The sequence below is a fragment of the Patiria miniata genome, unplaced genomic scaffold (assembly GCF_015706575.1).
Source record: "Patiria miniata isolate m_02_andy unplaced genomic scaffold, ASM1570657v1 HiC_scaffold_1, whole genome shotgun sequence".
Classification (NCBI taxonomy): domain Eukaryota; kingdom Metazoa; phylum Echinodermata; class Asteroidea; order Valvatida; family Asterinidae; genus Patiria; species Patiria miniata.
The window spans coordinates 6,875,703-6,895,680 of record NW_024037047.1 but is presented as its reverse complement, the minus strand read 5'-3'; the positions used below and the strand labels follow the sequence as shown (position 1 = coordinate 6,895,680).

Genomic DNA, 19,978 nt, shown 5'->3' with positions numbered 1-19,978 from the left:
ATTACAGACCAAGGAAACTCAAAAGTACATGTACATCAAAAATGTAACATGAGTAACCGTGGAATTGCCCACATGCTGACACAGTAGAAAGCCACTGTATTTGCTATTTAAAGCAAATATTTTTGGTGCTTAACCAATGGTAAGCACGGGGCCAGATAAAGTATTCGGTAGGCCCTACTCCGCCCTAGGCACCGGCACAGGCACCAATCACACAGCTCTGAAGCTGCGGAGCCTCGCATTTCGCGTTGATGCTAAGCTACAGTATGCTAAGCTACAGTATGCTAAGCTGTACAAAAAAGCAAGCCAGGGCAAACTGGTGGCTCCAAAAGCCTTTACAATGTCTCACATGTATTGGTTTTGCTACCAGATGGAGACTTGTTTGAAAGAGTGTTTACAGTGGGAGTAAAATGATTTGTTTTCTCCGGTTTTTCTTAACTACACAAATACAAAGGAATATCCACAGTAGCTATACCAGTACGTATAAGGTAAGGCTGACGTGTATGTGTTTTATGGCACATTGGTATTTTCATAGGTCTCAAATTTTTCGTAAGCCCTAGGCACAGTGTCTCCTGTGCCTATTGGATAATCTGGTAAGCAGCTCCGTGAAATTGGGCCCTAAACTGAACACTTTACTTTTTATTCCCACTGTGCTTCAGGTCACACTTTTCCAGAGTGTTTTTTAGAAATCACAAGCAAAATGTATCCATGACAATTTGGCTGGTAACCTGTTTTTGCTATTAACATGATTAAAGTGAATCTTTTCCGTTCTCAGCAAGTTTCTGTCCCTTTCCAAAATATGGCCGTTGAACTCGAATTGTTTTTCCCACTGTGCTTCAGGTCACGTCTTCCCGGGTGATTTTGAGCAGCTGGTGCAGCGGGTCCTGCGACTTCTCTTCCACATCACGGCCCACATCTACCAGGCGCACTTTGAACTCTTGGTGCACTTTGACCTCCACCGGCACCTCAACAGCCTCTTCTGCCAGATGGTCCTCTTCTCGCAAGAGTTTCACGTCCTCGACGCCAAAGACTACGCCGTCTTAGACGACCTAATAGAGGCCCTGGGATTGAACAATGTGAACTCGAAGACTGCGTCTAACAACGCTAGCGGAAGTGCGTAGCGACCGAGTGCAGTTCATCTTGGGGTTGTTTTTGTTTTTCGTTTCATATATAGCTCTGTCTGTAGGACACTGTTACGAGGATTGAGACGTCTTGTTGGTTGGTACCTGGCTCCAATGTGAACTCTTTAAGACTGCGTCTAACAACGTTAGTGGAGGTGCGTAGCGACTGCGTGCTATGTCTGTGCTCCAAATATTGGATTGTTTTCATTCATTTATAGCTTAGTTGGTAGAACCTTCTGTTGGCACTTGAGACATCTGGTGGGTTCTTAAAAGGCGCCACTTCAATTTTTTTCTCTGGATTCATTGACTTACTATGCCTGTAAGAATTACTCTGCTCGCCAGAGCCATGAGGTCTCTTGTGGGTTTAGGCCAAATTGTTTCTCCGGATTCAGTGGTTTGAGATCCGTGCGTGAACAAGAGAGGGCGCTTTTTGATCCACCTTTGAGAGCCCCGTGGACGGGACACACCCGTTCGCGGTTCGCGTACGTATAGTGCAAAGTCATGACTTGGTTTATTCCAAATGTTTAGCCATCATGTCTTTGCGTGAGCGTCAGGTGTTGTCGGCAATGCATTCGAGTGTCTCTCCCAGTGGTCTTCCCAAACTCTCCCTTTCTTGCCATCGAGGGGGTACTTGTGCACGGAGCGTCATTGGCAAGACATTCGAGTGTCTCTCCCAGTGGTCTCCCCCGACTCTCCCTTTCTTGCCGTTGAGGGGGTACTTGTGCGCAGAGCCCATAGACTCCGTGCAGAAATATGTGGCCTGTTGTAGTCGGCCTCTCATGAAAGACATGGTTCAGGCACTTGCTTCCTGTATGTCTGGCACAAAGTGCGTATGACTAATCTACATCTAAATGTGCAGCAACCTGTCTTCACGTCGGCGCTAGTGGTTGCAGCGGCGTTCAATGGTCTGTCATAAATCTCCTCACCATTGAGGCGAGAGTCCATACATACAGTTGAGCATCTCTCCCCCAAATCACCACCCATCTACTCAAGCTTGGCATCAAGTGGACTTTAACTGGAGTGAGCTGCGAAGAGAAACATCTTGGAGATTATGAGTTCAACTCGACCAATACATGTGTACAATCTCATCAAATTGGCATTATGATTTCAACTCAACAAATATATGTGTACAATCTCATCAAATTGGCAACCAAATGGCAACCAATGGAAGCTCAACTGGTGTTGCCGGGGTGCATTCCATTTACGCAAACAGCACAGACCGTTAATACCAACAGTTTCCCATTGGCTATGCACACATTTGTGTGAGTGGAACGCTGTGTGATAAACAGCAAGAGCATCTAAGACGTTGGTGGGATTATATTTTCTGCAATAAATGGCCCTCTCATCCTTCAGCGACTACGTTACCACAGCAGGGAAGCCACATTAGTGTACAGCTGGTAGTTGTTAGTGCATAAATCAGGTGCAGAAGTTGTGGTAATCGTGTAGTTTAGGAACCCATTCCCATTTGAGAGAATGGAAAGAAACTTTTATGTTTTGGGACTTAATACCTGAACATTTGGCGATGATACAAGCAGGACAAGTCACTTTATGTGTTTGGAATTATCTAAATAGTTCTCTAAGATACCATGTTGAACATCAGCTAGCTTAATTTTGTGGAAAGAGGGCAGGGTTTTGATTCATAAATGGAACTTGTAAAATATTAGAGGTGTCCTAAACAACACGATTACCAAAGTTATCATGCTTGGCCACGCATTAGTTGATTGTTTTTGCTGCAGCGTTGTACTTAAGAAAAAGAAAAAATCTATCTGCTCGATGCATAGTTGTAGAGGGCGCCAAACTAGGGCGACAAAAACCAGATGGCCGCTTTCACCATTGCTCTAAAGAGTTAGTTGCCATATAGCAAGTTTGAGATAAAACCATAGAGCTATATTAAATTACTAGAGCGCTACCTCGATGTACAAAGTAATGCCTGATGGGCGCATCCGTGTTTGTGCACAAACCTATGGAAAACTCGAAATTTTGTACGGCTTTTGTACGGCTATTTGCATGTCTGCGTTTGTATTCCATACCGGTGCGTCATCGAAGCCGATACGCCCAAAACCGAAACGCACGATTGGCAAATGAGCGTTTCATTTTGCTCTACGCAAACAGTGCAACGTGTGCGCGTCCCTCCGCTGCAGATGCTTTTCGCCGCAACGTTTTTTGAACCGTCATGGTGCGCTTAAGTTGTTTGCGTATCTCCTACTTGCGGGTTGCATTTAGAGTACACTTTTAAAATTCAATCCATCTATTTTGATTGTGTTCTACAAACACGCACATAAATTCAAAATGTCTGCGCACAGAGCGGCTTCAAAGCGCCTCCGCGCGCAAGAATGAGGAGTTAGCGCTCTAGTAATTTAAAATAGCTCTATGGATAAAACAGATAGTTGTGCAGCAGGCGCTTGGCGAAGAATAGCTTTAACTTACGGTGTTCTCCCACTATGCATGCTTGGAATAAATATATTTTGGGGGGGGGGGGGGGTTGTGCTTAATGTCCGAATGTTCATGCAAAAAATTGCATTCCATTTTGGTTGCTTTTATAACGTGCTAAAGAAACAGAAGGTGAATTCCAGTTACCTAATATTGAACGCTATCCTAGGTATATATTTCGCTCGTATCCCCTAGCCTGCAAACAGGACGCTGGGAGGGGCTGATCTCTTTGAGCCCTCGTTGGATAGATTTTGCGTGACCTGTGACGTAGCTTGCATCACACAAATGCGCTACAGCTGTTTATCCAACGTAGCGCCTGCTGGCTGCATGCGAAGGTTCAAGGTCATGATAACTACCCATAATGCCATCCGTACTTCCTTCACAAGAGTCTGTGAAGCAGCATCAGCCCTTCCCAGCGCCCTGTTTGCAGGGCGAGGGGTTAGAGAGAAGGTATGTATTTGGTGTGCATGCTGAGGGGCTCCCTTGTCAATTTGGAAAGGATGCTATTGTATATTTTGCTGGTCATAGGCATTTTGGAGGAATTTCTCTGGGTTTTATTGTCTGACAGGCATGACAGAACTTTATGTGTGTACTTTCTGTACAAACAAATCCGGCGGCAGCCATTTTCTGTGGTGGCACCAGGCTCGCGCGAGTCCGGGCTCCTTAGACCAATAGGAATACCATAATGCGTGTACGCCTCGTCTGTAAGAACGCGTGCAGCATGCGCGTGAGCGTGACGCCACTGCAGTATTAAAAGCTTCTAATTCTGGTTTCCGGATTCCACTGCACATGTACATGTATATGCAGAAAGCGCTAAGCATTTTATTCAGATTCAGCATTGACTTGAGCCTGAAGAACCATCAAGCAGAGGACTCTGTCAATAGAGGGCGCTATAGCTGAATTCACAGCAGGAATCATTATCATGTGATTAATTTTGCAAAATAGACCAGATGCGTAAAACAGGGTTGGTCTCTGTGCTTACAGATGTTATCCCAAAGAGTTATACTTAATTTGTTTCCTTGTTTTAATAATTCAGATAATATTAACTTTGGAAATTTTTTTTTTTGTATATTGTTGTATAAATTGACTTTAATTAATCAGAAATTTGGCAATAAGGTATAGTGAATTAAGGATAGGCGTGGTACTTGTAAGGTACCATGGAGTATAGTATTCTGTGTCAGGTGATCAACTGTTGACCAATCAGAGGACAGGAATCTATGTGTAATGTAGGTGAGACAAGTTGTAATTTGTCTGGTTTCTGTTTTAGCTGTGAAAAAAAGGCGAATTTCAGAGGGCCTAACCCAATGGATTACAGTCATGATAATGTGACCAGCAGATGGTGGCCCGTGACCATTCGTGAGAGCCCCATGTGCGCGTAAGTTCGCACACCAGTTCACGTGAATTGCGCACGGTTCATTTCATAATTTAATATAAACAAACACATAGAGTACCAAAGTGTGACGCATATTGTTCTGGTTGACTCTGGTTTGCGCGCTGATGTCTTCGCACACTTGAGCTGTGCACGTAGAACAGAATACGCGGCGCACTTTGGTACTCTATTGTCTCAGTGAATTGTATAACTTGTTCGTATGCTGTCATCTGGTATTTTTCAAAAATGCATCATCTGGTATTTTTCAAAGTGACTTGTAACCAAGGAAACGGTGTAAGTTAAGTTTTTTTTTTAACTGAAATGACAGGACTTTTGGGAATTTTGTAGACCGCCCAATAGTACTGCGACCAATCACAAGCATAGCTAATGTCCGACATGTGTGTGCGTACAAAAAGCCCGACATGCGCGTATGATACGTACGGCTGGAACATTAACATGCAGTGTGTTATCCGGTTCGTTAGTGACTTTGTCATACACATGGGCGCGCATACGTGATAAGCAGCATTGGTTAAACACTCAAGTTGCGTTAACTTGCAGTTCCAATGGTTCCAACGCTACTTATTGTGCAGTGGGCGTGGTTTAAACTGAAGTAGCATCACACTTTCCAGATATGGAGGCGCACGTGTTGTTGCCCATGTGTGCAGTGGGCGGGGCCTCATGAATCAATCTGTTCAATGCCACTTAATGTGCAGTGGGCGTGGTTTAAACTGAAGTGACGTTACACTAAATGAACCAGATATGGAGGCGCACGTGTTGTTGCCCATGTGTGCAGTGGGCGGGGCCTCATGAATCAGTCTGTTCAATGCCACTTAAATGTGCATTGGGCATGGTTTAAACTGAGGTGACGTTGCACTAACGAACCAGATATTGAGGCGCACGTGTTGTTGCCCATGTGTGCAGTGGGCGGGGCCTAATGAATCAATCAATTCACTGCTACTTAATGTGCAGTGGGCGTGGTTTAACCTGAAGTGACGTCACACTAACAAACTGGACTTGGTTGTGCAACGTGCGCAGTAGGTGGGGCTTAATGGATCCATTACTAGTTTAAAGTGGGGTGTTGGGAACTATGATGTTAATGAGATATATACAGTGGATGAAAATAGTCCCCATTCTAAAATTTGCCCCTTTTATGGACAGTTGATGATTTTAATTGTATAGAAAATTATTAAGTAAGTACAGCGTAGGTACAACGTCACGTATACACTTAATATTTATTGCAGATTTGAAAAAAAAATGTCAAACAGTTTTGACACTCAGGTGGGTTTAGAGAAAATGGGACTATACAAAGCTTTCTGTTATCATGTTATAAAAATCAGTTGAAATTCAGTGTTGAAAACATTTGGAATTCACTACGAATACTGTTGATGCTGTATTCAGCATCGTGTTAAACTCGTATAGGTTTTTAAAACAAATTATGTGGTTGTGCCTTTCAAATTTTCCTGTCTTCATTGATGATAATTATGCAATATACTTCTCATTTTGTCCCAAAAACCTATTAATGAAGTCAAACAAAAAGTAAAAAGAAAACATATGACCCTACTGTACTCTTTAACAAATTCAGTTGTAGGTTTGTTTTTATCAGTTGAAATATTTATCAGTGTGTTGGCAAGAAGTGGATTTCCGGAGTATTTGGGACTCGCTATAAATTATATTTGTTGCCAAGATTTGCTTAACCTTTTAGCCATAAACTAACACTTCAGTTGGTGACCCTATCTTTGTCCCGGTATATGAGAGCAGGATGTGTTAATTAGCAAAGCATTTGTTTCATTATATATTACGGAGTAACTTTCAAAAATGAAATCTTAAAGTTGGTATATACGTGCTTTTTTAAAGTTCCGATTTTCTTTACCGAATAACATTTTAAGGAAAATAATGTCCTGCAACAAATAAATTTACTTTTTCTATTTTTGCAGGCCTTTATACAGTTTTAAAAAGTGGTTTTAAATGGCGCGCCCCAGTTCAGAAATAGCGCACACAATTCAGAACGAATTAGGAGCGTCCCGCTCTTAATTCAAAAGTTGACATTGATTAATTGATTACTTGTCGTGGGCCGATTCTTTTCGTGCGATGTCTCATTGGAAAGCTCATAACTAATGTAATGCTAGAAAATATTCAATTCAATTTGAACATCTATAAAGGTGCCACACCAAAAAAGCACGTATACACCAACTTTTAACTAATTTAACATTTGTTTGGTAGACTCTTAATGGCGCGACACTGAAACCTTGTATGTCCCACTTTAATCGCCTGTGGTCTTTATAGTTTTTTTTTTCAAATAGACTGTTAATTACTGTGTTAACACTGTGCTTTATTTATGGAATACTTGATGCGAATGAGCTTAAAATCTTCTAGGTTGATTTACAGCAAAGCAGATGAATGACACACGATGAGCTCGACAAATTCGGTTGCGCAGTTCACATGATACATCAAACATCATTTGATTTTTAAAGACTTATTGATGCCATTCTACTTGCATTTAACCCTCCTTTTGTTTGATCAGTCACAGACAGTCAAAAAGGCAATCCTGTTCCCCTGTCATGCCATGGCTTTTATACAAACTAGTCACCAACAGTCGGATCATATATCTTGTAGGCACCGTGACAGTCAAATTCCATCAACAGGCAAAAGCAGGTGACTGGTATGGGCACAGCTGGCTTATCAATCTCCTACAGTCCAAGCATAGCTATATCAGGTTTCAGAACAATCACAGCCAGTCAATCCTGCTTTATGAAGGCAGGGAGCTCTCAACTGTTCAAAAACAGTCACTTGATGTATTTTGACTGCTGGGCTGGCCTTATCGAAATTGCCAGCCAGAGAGCAAGGGTTGGCCAATGCTCCCCATCTGAATCAACTTGTCTAAAAGGACCTTTTTTATAAAGGGTGTGATGATTTTATAATGGTGGTCTGGAAAAATAACATTCTGGTTTGGAGTGATTTATATTGTATGGGGGTAACTAATCTGACATGACTAATGACTTTGTTATTCGTATTCTTTCATTTATTTATTTTGCTTGGTTGTACAATACTTATATAAATATAATAATAAACCGAAACAAATAATATGTAAAAAAAAAATTGCCTTTATATTGTAATAGGATGCATAATATGACAACATTGACCCCTTTGGAGTCGATTGTTTGACTCGTGATGGGTTTGTTTGATTCAGAAATGCTGTAGTAACCCTTTCGAATTGTCTGGGTTAGTTTGGGGTCAAACGAGAGTGAGAAAAGGAGATGTTTTGGGGTTTGAGCACATCGGATAATTTTAGCAGGAGAAGATTGATTTCTGAAGAATGAAAAAAAAAAAACTCATAAGAAACGCTCACTCTCTTCAAAGACCCATCAGATTCGACCCATTTTATAAATCTTGGTCACGGTTTGACCTGACACTTTTCAAGGTCAAAATGTCGGACTCTTGTCTGGGTCACATTTCCTGGCCATTTGACCGGTAAAAGTTGTCGTCTTAACGCTCCACAAACTGTCATTTTGGACAAAGAAAAGTATCATTTTGACACGAGAATTGTGGTTTTTTTTGTCTTTTTGACCCAGAAGAGTGTCGGACCGATTTGGACTCCGATTCGGGTCCAATCTGACCCAGAAGCTGAATTCCACGGCACACAATGAATGCCTCTGGTACATATTAATGAAAATTTCATTGTATTAACCAGAGGTTCAATCTGCCGGCATAATCGAGTCATACACTGTTGTTATACTGTCTGTTTTGACTCGGGTCAAATTTTCTGCTCTGGTTTGTGTTTGCTTATAGAACTGAATTCTTTGCATACAAAAAATGAAGAGAATGATAAGAAACATATAATAAAATGAAATCTATTGGAAATGAATTCTGAGTTTTAGACCCTGTTCAATGCACTTGTGTGATCATTCAGGTCCGCCTTGGTTCGATGCGAATTCGGGACTTGATGTGGTAAATGACGCCGTAGGCCTACCTCTAATTTCCACGATGTGCATTTGGCTGGTTTGGCGAGAATGGGTACATCTTTTGTTTTTCTCCGTGAGAAACAACAAAGGACCTCCTATAGTTGTTTCCATTTTTAAAACAGAACCTTTTTTCCCCTTTGATTGTTTGCATATGTTGCAAACAAACGAAAAGAAAAATACCTGGCATTTTAAAATTTTATTTATCTAGTGCATGAAAATTTTTTAATTTTAAGTTAACTAGTGCATGAAAATACGCTACGTTTTGTTTTCGTTATATATAAAGCCTGTAAATATTATTGAAACAAGCGGTATCCACGAAAACTGCGCGCTAATGTGTGTGTTTTTCATTATATAAAATTGAAAAAAAGTGAAACTGCGGATTGTTTATTTATTGTGAGGAAAAAGTCTGCAAAATAATTGTGCCAGTCAGTACTGAAAGTCCGGTGATTAAAAAAAAATTGAAACCCAAATGGCAGTACCATTTTCTTAAAGTTCTGCATGTAGCACTTACAAAATCTAGGACATGAAAGCCCAATTATTAAGCTTTCTTTTAGTATAAAAGTCATTCAAATCACTCATATACTTTTCAAGTTACAGAATTTTAAACACAACCACCGCTTTAAAGTTCTGTCCACGGGATCACAAAAAGGTGTTTTTTTTTCAGCAAAACGAAACCAATTCACGTCACACGCACATCCCTATGTGAATTGTTTTCGTTTTCCTGAAAGAACACTTGCATTATTTTGTGATCCGTGGACAGAACTTTAAAACGGTGGTATGTGTTTTAAAATTCCGTGACTTGAAAAGTGCATGAGATGATTTGAATGATTTGGGTTTTCATATCCTAGATTTTGAAAGTGCTACATGCAGACCTTCATTACAAAATTGGCATGGACGTCGCCAGGATTTTTCCGGGGGGGGGGTGGCAAAGCAAATTTTCCCCAAAAATTCCTTAAAGGGAAAATACAACATTTGCAAACATCAAAAAATAAAACTACCAAATCATTTTGAAATACCTTGCTGGACTGTTAGTGAATGACAGTGTAAAGCATCCTGTAAAATCATGGCACCTGGTATACTGTCATTTTCAAGAAAAGTGGTATTTTTGTATCAATTTCCAACGCTGATCGGCCGATCCGCGTTGGAAAAAACTGGCTTTTTTTCAAATACTGGCCCCAGTTGACCATCGCACTTGTTTGCAATCGATTATACACACCTATGAACGGGTACAAGCCAGCTAGACTGGTTCCCTGAGCTGACCTTACAATTCCCCAATATAGGTAAACTGCTCTGTTTCTTCTTAAATGGAGTCGGGGAACCAGACTAAAGGAAAATGATTGTTTTTCTTGGTTTTTATAGCATTTTCGAACCCAAAACCTCAAAAAAAGTCAGTGTAACTATATTTGCTATATATTTCCAACCCCCCAATTCCATCCATTTCTGAAAATTAAAGCAAAAGCAAATGATGTATATTCCCTTTAACTTCTTCATTATAATCATTCTCAATTTATCATTTTTTTTCCAAGCGTGAGCAGGGGAGCATTTGCCCTAACCCCCCCCCCCCCCCCCCCATCATATTAACAGCAATGTGGCTTCGCACCTCTTTTTCCTTTTTTTTCCCCTATATTTTTTTCGTTTTCGGGGGGGGGGGGGGGGGGGTGCCCATGAAAGTTGGTCCTGCCATTTGGGTTTCCTAGTTGGACTCGCCCTGTGCAGCTCGAGGTATACTTTCCCGACCAGTTTAGAAAGTTACGACAATACTAGAGAAAATTTGTTCGACGTGTTTCCGGACTTATTTTAAAGTGTGAAGTGAATTCTTTTAAATTAAAATGCTCTCAAAGTAAAAAAAATAAAATATGTGAAATACATCCAATAGTGAGTGGATTATGATGGTCTTTACATAAGTTTTAAAGAGCGCCACAGTCCATCGGTTTATAAGAAGGAACCGAATTTGCGCGATTTCGACACTAGGTAATTTTCCGGACGCCATACTTTTGATTCGGGGACTAAAAATTTCATGTCACGAAATTTATTGTTCACAGTACATGTACTAGTATAGCATAGAGCATGCGTATACAAACACCACGCCTGATTTCCGGGAAGCCCCAACCAAAATAAGACTAGGTAAAATCTAGTAATTTCCCGATGACTGGCAAAGTAGTTCCACGATTACCATAAATAGAATTAAACGTCATCACTGATTCACTCTGTAGCAATTAATTCGCGCATGGCAACATGTTTCAATTTGATAAAAAGGCTCTTACAAGTTTTTAGATTGTTCTCAAAATTGCTCAATATTACTCTATGTAACCTACCCTTGCAGAAAATGATCCTTTTGAGTTGGATAAAAAACTGTATTGTGGGACTATGTTTCGTTCGATTCTACGGCGGTTACACGGTTTGACCTCTGATGACCTGATGCAATACACATAATCGCGCGCGCACGTAACTCCCGTATATTTTGCATTTACACATTCATACAGAGAACATATTGAAAATTGTGCTGACGATTACGAAATATTTATCAAAAATGGCGTCAAATCAGTCAAATCAAGAAAGTTTCGAATCTTCGCTGTCTTCAGGAGTCTTGTCAACTGCGTATAGAGTATCTGGTGGCTGTTTGAGGGGATATTCTTCTGGACAAATGAACTATTTTTGTCACGTTCCGAAGTTGGGTGCGGATTTGGTCGTTTGGCATCGTAACCATATTTCGGGTGTGGAACTTCTCGCATTTCCTGCTAGTGCTAGTGCTAGTCTTTGGACACATTGTGCCGAGTAAAAATCCGATCAACTATGGATAAGTAAACTAAAGTAGAAAAGGTTGGAATCTTTTCTTCAGTTGAACTCCAAAGTGGAGAGAAAATAAACAGCCAAAATGGATTCCCACGCGCCAACCCGCCCATCCATATGGCAGAAACGGTGCCCAACCGGCGACAGAAAAACTTGTTGGTTTTCGAAAAATAGAAGTTTCTATCGCAAGGAGGAAGCAGAAGTTCCGGGTTTTCATAGTAGAAATTGTGTTGGGAAACCACCCTCACTTCTAAGACTGAGTAGTACAGGAGATACAGTTGACGATACCTCGGATTTTTCGAGCTTTGAGCCCTCAAATCTTCGCGGAAGTGAGTCAAATTTTCGGGGCAGTCCTAAGCCTAAGCCCGGTGTTTTGGACCGCATTGCGAAGTTCGCCTTTTCGGCAAACAGTTCAGATTTTAAGCAGTCGATGGCAAGTAACTTTGTCCGTGAATCTTCCGAGAGTATGGCCAATCAAGTGGATCTGAGCATTTTAATGGAGAAATTTGATAGTCACCAAAGCAAAATGGAAAGACCCGGACAGTTCATGAGTGACACTGCGCCTGCAATGGTACACCCCCAACAAGGGGGCGGGGGCATGCGAGGATTTGTGAAAGAAGGAATTTATCACCCCTTCGCTAGACAATCACCCGATCAGGTCGGATCAGCGAGGCAGAGCCATCCAGCTCCAGTTGCAGCAGAGATGCAACAACCAGCGGTTCATGCTTTCCCTCTTTTCAACATTTCTCCCATCTGGAACCCCTATCGTCACCAACAACACCCCCACCCCTATATGAGCAGGACCCGCTTCATCCCCGAACAAAGACCCAACTGCACCATGGCGTCTGGACAGTTTTGGCATGGCACACCAGCGCCCGGCACTGCACCGGTTACGTCGGACGCCAGTCCCAGGCACACACCCCTATCCCATGTGAGCCGGCATCATGGGTGCCAGAGAACCCAGATAAGAGATTCAGCAGTGTTGCGCAATTGGATTGTTGACCCAAGAGTTAGGTCGCAGTTTATCAACACAGAGTCCATAGCAGCCCGTCTACAAGGACATGATGCCACCAACCTGCAAAGTCAACACAGGGTTCACCACTATGCCGTCAGAAACCCCATGATGAAAACTAGGACTGAGATGACTCAACAAAACCAAAACCCCAACAAAGCTGGGTGTGTACACACAGGAAGCACTCATCAAGAACACAGACATCCTCCCTATGCTAAAACGACAACCTCAAAACAATCCATCGGCAGCCCTAAGCAATCACCAATACACCAGTCAGCATCGAAGTGCCCTTCAGAAGACAAAGCAAAACACCAAGATAACAAGAAACAAAAGACAAGTGATCGAAATTCTGAGGAGAAATGCAAAGTGCTCAAGTTAGAAGACACTGACACGCCCCTGGAACCTGTAACTGATGAAGTGAAAATTCAGGCCGAGAATGAACAAAAAGCCACAAACTCTGAATCTCAAGTCGAAAAATCATGTAATAATAATATGGACTGTGATCAGAGCATGCACTGTCTGGCACGTGTTACATCATCCGTTGACAGGGTAATATGTGCAACAGCTGGAAAAGCAGCGCAAAACGCAATGGGGCCAAAGTCTGAATATAATGAAACTAGTCGTTACAAAAATAGAGGGCCCACAGACACAGAAAACCTGATTCCTGGCGATCACGCAAGCAATGGGAAAAGCCACCTGTTGGGTTCCCAGGAATTAAAACAGGATGCAGTCCACACACAGCAGATTCAAAACTCACGTATTCAGGAGTCGCACAATTCCATGCTGGAGGATGACGGTGCTTCCAAATCAACGCAGAGTCAAAGCTGCGAAAATGGAGATTGCGGACTGTCCTTTTCAAGCACAAGCCCGGATTCATCCCAGGATCAAGTGCAGATATGTACTTTTTCACCCCGAGAATCAGCATCCAGCGACTCCCCCAATCCAAAACCTCTCCACTCCTCACTCGCCTTTCTGCTGGCCAGGACGACTGACAGGGAGAGCGACTACTCCGACTCCGACTGGGATTCCACGGGTTCGTCACCGCCCTCGGATTCCTGGGACTTCCTGAAATGTTCGGACGATCCATACAACCCGCTGTACGGCTGGCGCTGCGCCAAACGCTCCGAGAGGCAAGACCAAGAGCAGGAGACGGAATCAAAGCCAGACGACGAATTGGACTCTGGGATCTCTTCGCTGCAGGCTCAGCAAGATGACACGGTGGACGTTAGTCCTGCCGCGTCCGAATCTTGGGACGAAGATGAGCCTAGCTTGGAGGAGTCAACACATTCAGCAGAGTCACCCTGTGCATCAAACGACAGTGTGAATCCGTTAATCAGTTCAGTGTGTAGTGACGTTGTAAACACTTCCAAAGCATCCGTGCAGGATCCATGTACCACGACAGACTCCACTGTAAGGCATTCCCAAGTGCAATCGCATGTTTCAGACAATCTCACGGCATCAACCAATCTTCCGGAGTTCGAAACCGAGACGTCTCATTCAAGTTTGTGTGAAAAGTTGAAATCAGTAAACATTCTAGCGCCACGATCAATTGTAAGCGAACCGCAAAAGCTCCATCCGTCCGTTCTCTTCATACTCGGTGCTGATGATTCCGACTCGGACTCGGAATGTGAAGGTGACAATGACGATTTTGATGACTGCGATGCAGACAGTTTTGATAACATCTGGAGTTCTTCGCAACAGTGTCCCGACCCGTACAGCCCTCTTCAAGGCTGGAGGTTTCATCTGACAATCCCAGTAGTACACAAGTCTTGCAAAAACCTCCCAGCACCGGACCAGAACACTACCACTGAACTATCCAAGTCCATTGCTGACAATGAAAACTCCACTTCTAGTACCGAGACACCGCATCAGTTTGTGGCGGAAGCGGATCCAAGACCCACACTGAAGCGAGCATCAACTACCGGCTGTTTGTGGATCCCATGTGATGGCAGTGAACCAGGCAGACCTCTTCATAACAAGAAGGTATTAATGATGAGATAGGGTGTTCATTTTTTTTTTAAATTTACGTGTAGTTCAGGCTCATTTGCACGAATGAAAACGCAACATCCAGCTGCATGTGTTCTACCTGGAAACTTCATTGGTCAGAGTAAATGTACTAAAAACGAGAAAAAACCTTGGAAAAGTTAGGGAAATCCTTGGTACTTTCTAATTTTGCAAGGATCCGGGAGAAAATGGGGTTAATCTGCTACTATTTGTGAGCTTAAAGGGAATAGACAACATTTGCACCAATTTCCAACGCTGGTCGGCCGACCAGCGTTGGGAAAAAAAACTGGTATTTTTTTTCAATACTGCCCCAAATTTACCATATTTAGTTAGTCCGCATTTTGTTTGCAATGGATTACACAACTATAACCGGGGACAAGCCAGCTAGACTAGTTCCCTGACCTTACAATTCTCCGACGTCTATAAATTGCTCCGTTTCATCTTAAGCCGAGTCAGGGAAACAGACTACAGGAACATGATTGTTTTTCTTTTTTTTCCCAGCATCTACGAACACAAAACTTCAAACAAGTCAGTGTAACAATATTTGCTGTAAAATACTAACCCCCACATCCATCCATTTCTGAAAATAACAGCAAAAGCAAATGTTGCATATTCCCTTTAATTTTGAACAATATCTCTCTAGGATGTTCTTCACTGAAAAATCTAATTTCAAAAGATTACCATTTTTATGATACCATGTACTCCTAAAGTGCAAAGTATTTAATTTCCATTCATCACAAAGACTGTAATTTGGACCATTAACCCTAACTCCCTAGGCCTTTTTGCTAGGATGTAGCCAAAATCCTGCAAAAATCCTGCAATTGGCCTCATGGAAAAATAGCATATAGCCTCAATCCTGCAAATTCCTCCGTTATTTTTCTTGAATATGGTCCATGGAGGGGTGACCACTGCCTGAATCCTGCAAAATCCTCTGGCTATGACTGTCAATAGGCTGAGGCAGAGGCAGTGACATCCTGGAGCAGTGCGGAGGATGTCAAGTATAATCAAGGACTAAATTTATGCACGGCTGAGCATAAACAACACAAGGTCCGGCCCAAGACCTTGACACAGTGCGTACTCCGAAATCAGCAACGCACTTTTGCCATGTAACCTCAATCCTGAAAATTCCTCCAATTTGCAAAAAGGATTTTGGAGGATTCAGGGCGGTTAGGGTTAAAATTAATATTTGTTTCCTTGTTTTCCCTCCACCCACCAAGGTGCATTTCTGTGAAGATTCCCCGCTGGTCATCAACGAGTCGCCTTCCTGGAGCAGCGAGTACAGTGACAGCCGGCGCGGACCCTGGCAGGAGATGGCCCGCGATCGCTGCCGATTCGGGGACCGTATCCGCTGCACCGAGGGGCAGATAGCGCACGTCTTCGCGCCTGAACACCGCCAAAGAGTGCAGGTGCGAATGCAGGCCCAAGTTGTCTAAAAACAGTACCGATGATTCCGTCTTTTAAAACTTCTGATGATTTGTTTTTTTAAGAACTGGATGCAATTTCATAGCGCTGCTAATTTTTTTGCGGCAAGCAGATTTCAGCTGATTACCAGTCACAAGTAATACACATCACATGGCATTTTAGCTGGTAACCCATTTCTGCTCAGCAAATTTGTTTTTGGTAAGCACATTTCCTCAGATACATGTAGCAGCCCCATCAATAGTCTATGTAATAGACCCCTGCGAACCTATGATATGCGAGCAGATTCGGCGATTAATTATGCAAAAAAGACTGCGTCTTGACCTGGAGATTCTGACCATTCAGCGGGCGCTTTCTATATTGGGTCTTCAGTTATATACTCGGTGCGTCATAGACATCTATGTTAATAAAACCTAGACACGACCTCTGTTATTCTTTTACGTTGTGCATCGCATTGCAAGTAACGAAATTTGACACTGAATATGACAACTCAAAATAGGGCAACAGTTACTTTTAGGACCCACTACAGTATATGTTTTGAAGTTGGCTATAAAAACAGCTGGTAGAAACCAGATAAAAAAAATTCCAGATTTAGAATTTGTTTGAAGGGCCAGGGATGTACATGTTCATGTACATGTAAAGTCCGAGAACTATTCGGTTGACAACTGTCACATGCGCATTTGTCGAGTTCCGTGAAAAAAGGAAACGGCGAAAATATACAGGGGTCCTAAAAGTAACTTACATCATTTTACATGTATGCCCAAAATAAAGCGGAATACGGTAGCTTATGGGCCTTATGCACGAGTTGGCCTTTTTTGTCGAGTTCCCCAAATGTATTTCATAAATTGTTAACTGTTGAATGGGATGGCGCCAGACTATTTATGCAGGCACAATGCAGCCTTATTTTACTGTACAGTTGACTCTCGATAGTAAAACATCCCGCAGATTTCTTTCCTCCAAGTTAATTAAATTAGTCATCTTTCTGTAACAAAAATAACACTTATGGCTCAAATTACTTCCTCCTTCCTTATTCAGGCCCACACGATATATTTGTGTAGCTTTCTATGTAATTGTCGGTCGTATTGAATTCCATTATCAGCAGCCACACATTATATCTAATAAGGGTGTGACTCTCTCGTCTTAAAATATCCAACATTAAAAAGCAAACTTTCGCTTTCTGAAGGGATCTTGCTGCACTGCATGTGGTCCAAATGAAAAGAGAGGGAGAAAAGAGGTATTTTTTGTTAAGGGTTCTTTACAACAACACTTGAAACATCCATAAGGCACATGTGTTTGTAGAAATTATAGTATACATTCCAAACTGGACGTTAGCCACGCCCATAAAGTGGGCACGTACTCTCTTTGTCAGGGCAACAATTACATGGTTTTAACGTCTCTGACTGTTTGTATTTGTGTGTATGGGGTGGAGAGGGGGCGGTGGTCAGCATGTGATTAAAGGTTGCTCGATGTTCAAAATGTTTGGCCAATACTTTGTCTCGAAACAGGTAATACAAAATTCTGGTTATAACAAACATAAAGCCTTGGTCCCGACTGTGCATATATGTGCACAATAAATGGGACTGATGTTCCTCTTAATCCAAAATTCTGATATAACAAACAATTTGGCTAGGTCCGAACGAGTTTGTTATAACGAGACTCAACTGTATCTGTTTTTTATTCTGGCTTAAAACATTAGGGAATGTTTAATTACAAATTTTAAATTATTCATTGAAGAAGACTTGAAGTAATTAGTAGTTTACTTGCTTTCGGTTCTCTTTCGAAAGTCCCAAAAGTAGAAATTTTACCTCACTTTCAATTCAATATGGCCGACTCGTGCATAAGACCCATTTTGCTATCCTGTTTTTTTTTATGTGCCTAATTTCACTTCTGCTGCAAAATAAGAGTGCCAAAAGTTATATTAAAACAGTTCCTAGTCAAATGTGTGTGTTAAAACCAGTTTGCTATTCTTACTGCGTATGGACACCAGTCCACGCCATACTTCGTTTTGCCCATGCTGCATTTTGTGATCTTCGAAAGTAATAAGATAAAACTTGGGGTAATTTTTTCAAATTTTTTGGGCAAGTACAGTGTTTTGTACATATGTATTGGAAGTAATTCTGCCTATTAGAGGCAGAATTGCTTCCAACTACATGTATAATTGTCATACGCATGGGTTATGGTGAACCCAGGTTTTTTTCCATCCAAATTTTTTTTTCAGCAATGGAGCCTGTCATTGGAGCTTTTGTTTTGTTTTGTTAATTAATTGCTAATTTACTTGTGACAGAATTTTAGAGTTGCAGCATGATTCCGAAGAAAGACGGGCAAAAGTATTTTCAAAATAGCAGCAAAGATGATTCAACGATGGTTTCTTGAGTGACCGAACAAAATCATACATGTATGAATTGGACGAGAATAATACATGTAACAGTTTTCTTTTTGACTGCCCTAAAAAAAAATGCTTTTATAATTCTCATCCAAGATGTTTACAATATTAAAAATGTTGCACAGATATGCCAAGTTTCATGAAATTGATTTGTAAGTTTATTGCACAGCTGCGTAACATATTTCTTGCGTAAGTCATACGATTGACATTCCAAACTGTTTCGTTAAAATCGGCTGCAGTTCCTTTAAAATAGAGCCAAACCAGTCTAATTGCACTTAGACATTTGGTAGTCTGCCATACGGCAGTGAACAAATTCATGCCCTTTTGGAGAATTGCCCCAGAGTACTTCAACATTGCATCATTCAGCAGAGTTACATGTGTGTCATTCGTGTTTCGTTTTACATGTATTTTAATAGTGATTAATCTGTTAAATTAGGTAATTCAAAATCACATTTTGATCTTTTACCCAAAACTTGAAATCTGATGACATGACGTGTCTTAAAAAATCTGTAAAAAAGCCAGTCTGGATTGCTGTAGACGAAGGCCATCCCGAAACATTTTTTTAAACTGCCCATGTACAAATGAGTACATTGCGAAACTACACAAGCGTGTCTGCTGCATTTATGGAAGTACATTGTACACGCGTAATCTAAGCTTTAAATCTAAGCAGAAATTGCATGTGAATAATCATTTGATCACGTGTTTTTTTATTTAAAATTTGGGAATGGATTTTTAAAATCTTTTAAAGTAAAGTGTGATTATATTTTGTTGCTAACATGTGCATGTACATGTATACTGCATGCAGTGTGCTTGCATGGTTGGCATTGTGAATAGAGTAGATGTACTACATGTATACATTTTATTTAAATAAATGATTTTCTCTGAAATGAAGGATTACATGTAATTGGAAGTATTTGTGTGAAATTGTCCTTTCTTCACATGTTTTTAGTTGGACAAAGGCTTCAATTAGAGTCAACAGTTAAAAGACAAATTCGGGACTTTCTGAAATGTTAAGCAAGATAAAAACTCGACATTCAGATTTACTTAGAAGTTACAAGAAGTTTGTTTGTAATGCAGTGTTTTTAAGGTGTGCCATTGTGTGTAAATTGAAAGGGGGAATCACAGATAACAGCTCAGAACATTTTGGGGGACTATTAAACATGAGATCCCAGATTTGTCTGAAATCAAACCATTTCAATCGGTGGCGGAAGTGTCACAACAGCAATAACTGGAACTTATAATTTATCCTTGGGTAAAGTCCTAACTAGTTCGTGGATGCAGGTCACATTGCATCATGTTCTAAAGAAAAAAAATGAGTCATCTACATCGGTTTGAAATAAAAACCACCAACTACACTTTCTAAATAAAACCACAATTATATTTTAGAATGTGTAGATTTTTAGAACATGTACATGTAGTTGGTTTTTATTTCGAAATGTGTACATGACTTCATTTTTACTTTAGAACATGTAGTTGATGATTTAAATTATTAAA

General features: G+C 41.3%; 2 protein-coding genes across 2 annotated transcripts in view; both read left to right on the top strand.

The window, feature by feature from the left end:
- LOC119721203 (MOB kinase activator 2-like) overlaps nt 1-3,079 on the top strand; it is a 38,006-nt gene extending 34,927 nt beyond the window's left edge. Inside the window, exon 5 of the mRNA XM_038191142.1 lies at nt 838-3,079. Coding sequence (XP_038047070.1) covers nt 838-1,118 — 281 coding nt within the window. The 3' untranslated portion in view covers nt 1,119-3,079. The remainder of the gene's footprint in view (nt 1-837) is intronic.
- Nucleotides 3,080-11,301: 8,222 nt separating this feature from the next.
- Nucleotides 11,302-19,394, top strand: LOC119721189. The gene is made up of 2 exons (XM_038191099.1): nt 11,302-14,661; nt 15,900-19,394. Exons 1-2 carry the CDS (start codon nt 11,752-11,754, stop codon nt 16,113-16,115), a joined length of 3,126 nt encoding a protein of 1,041 aa, XP_038047027.1. The 5' UTR covers nt 11,302-11,751; the 3' UTR covers nt 16,116-19,394.
- The last annotated feature ends 584 nt before the right edge of the window (nt 19,395-19,978 follow it).

What these genes read in the sequence shown, in the direction of transcription:
- LOC119721189 (XM_038191099.1), top strand. Translation starts at nt 11,752, where the DNA reads ATGGATTCCCACGCGCCAACCCGCCCATCCATATGGCAGAAACGGTGC. An exon ending in GACCTCTTCATAACAAGAAG is followed by an intron (nt 14,662 to 15,899) that starts GTATTAATGATG and finishes CCACCCACCAAG; the next exon opens with GTGCATTTCTGTGAAGATTC.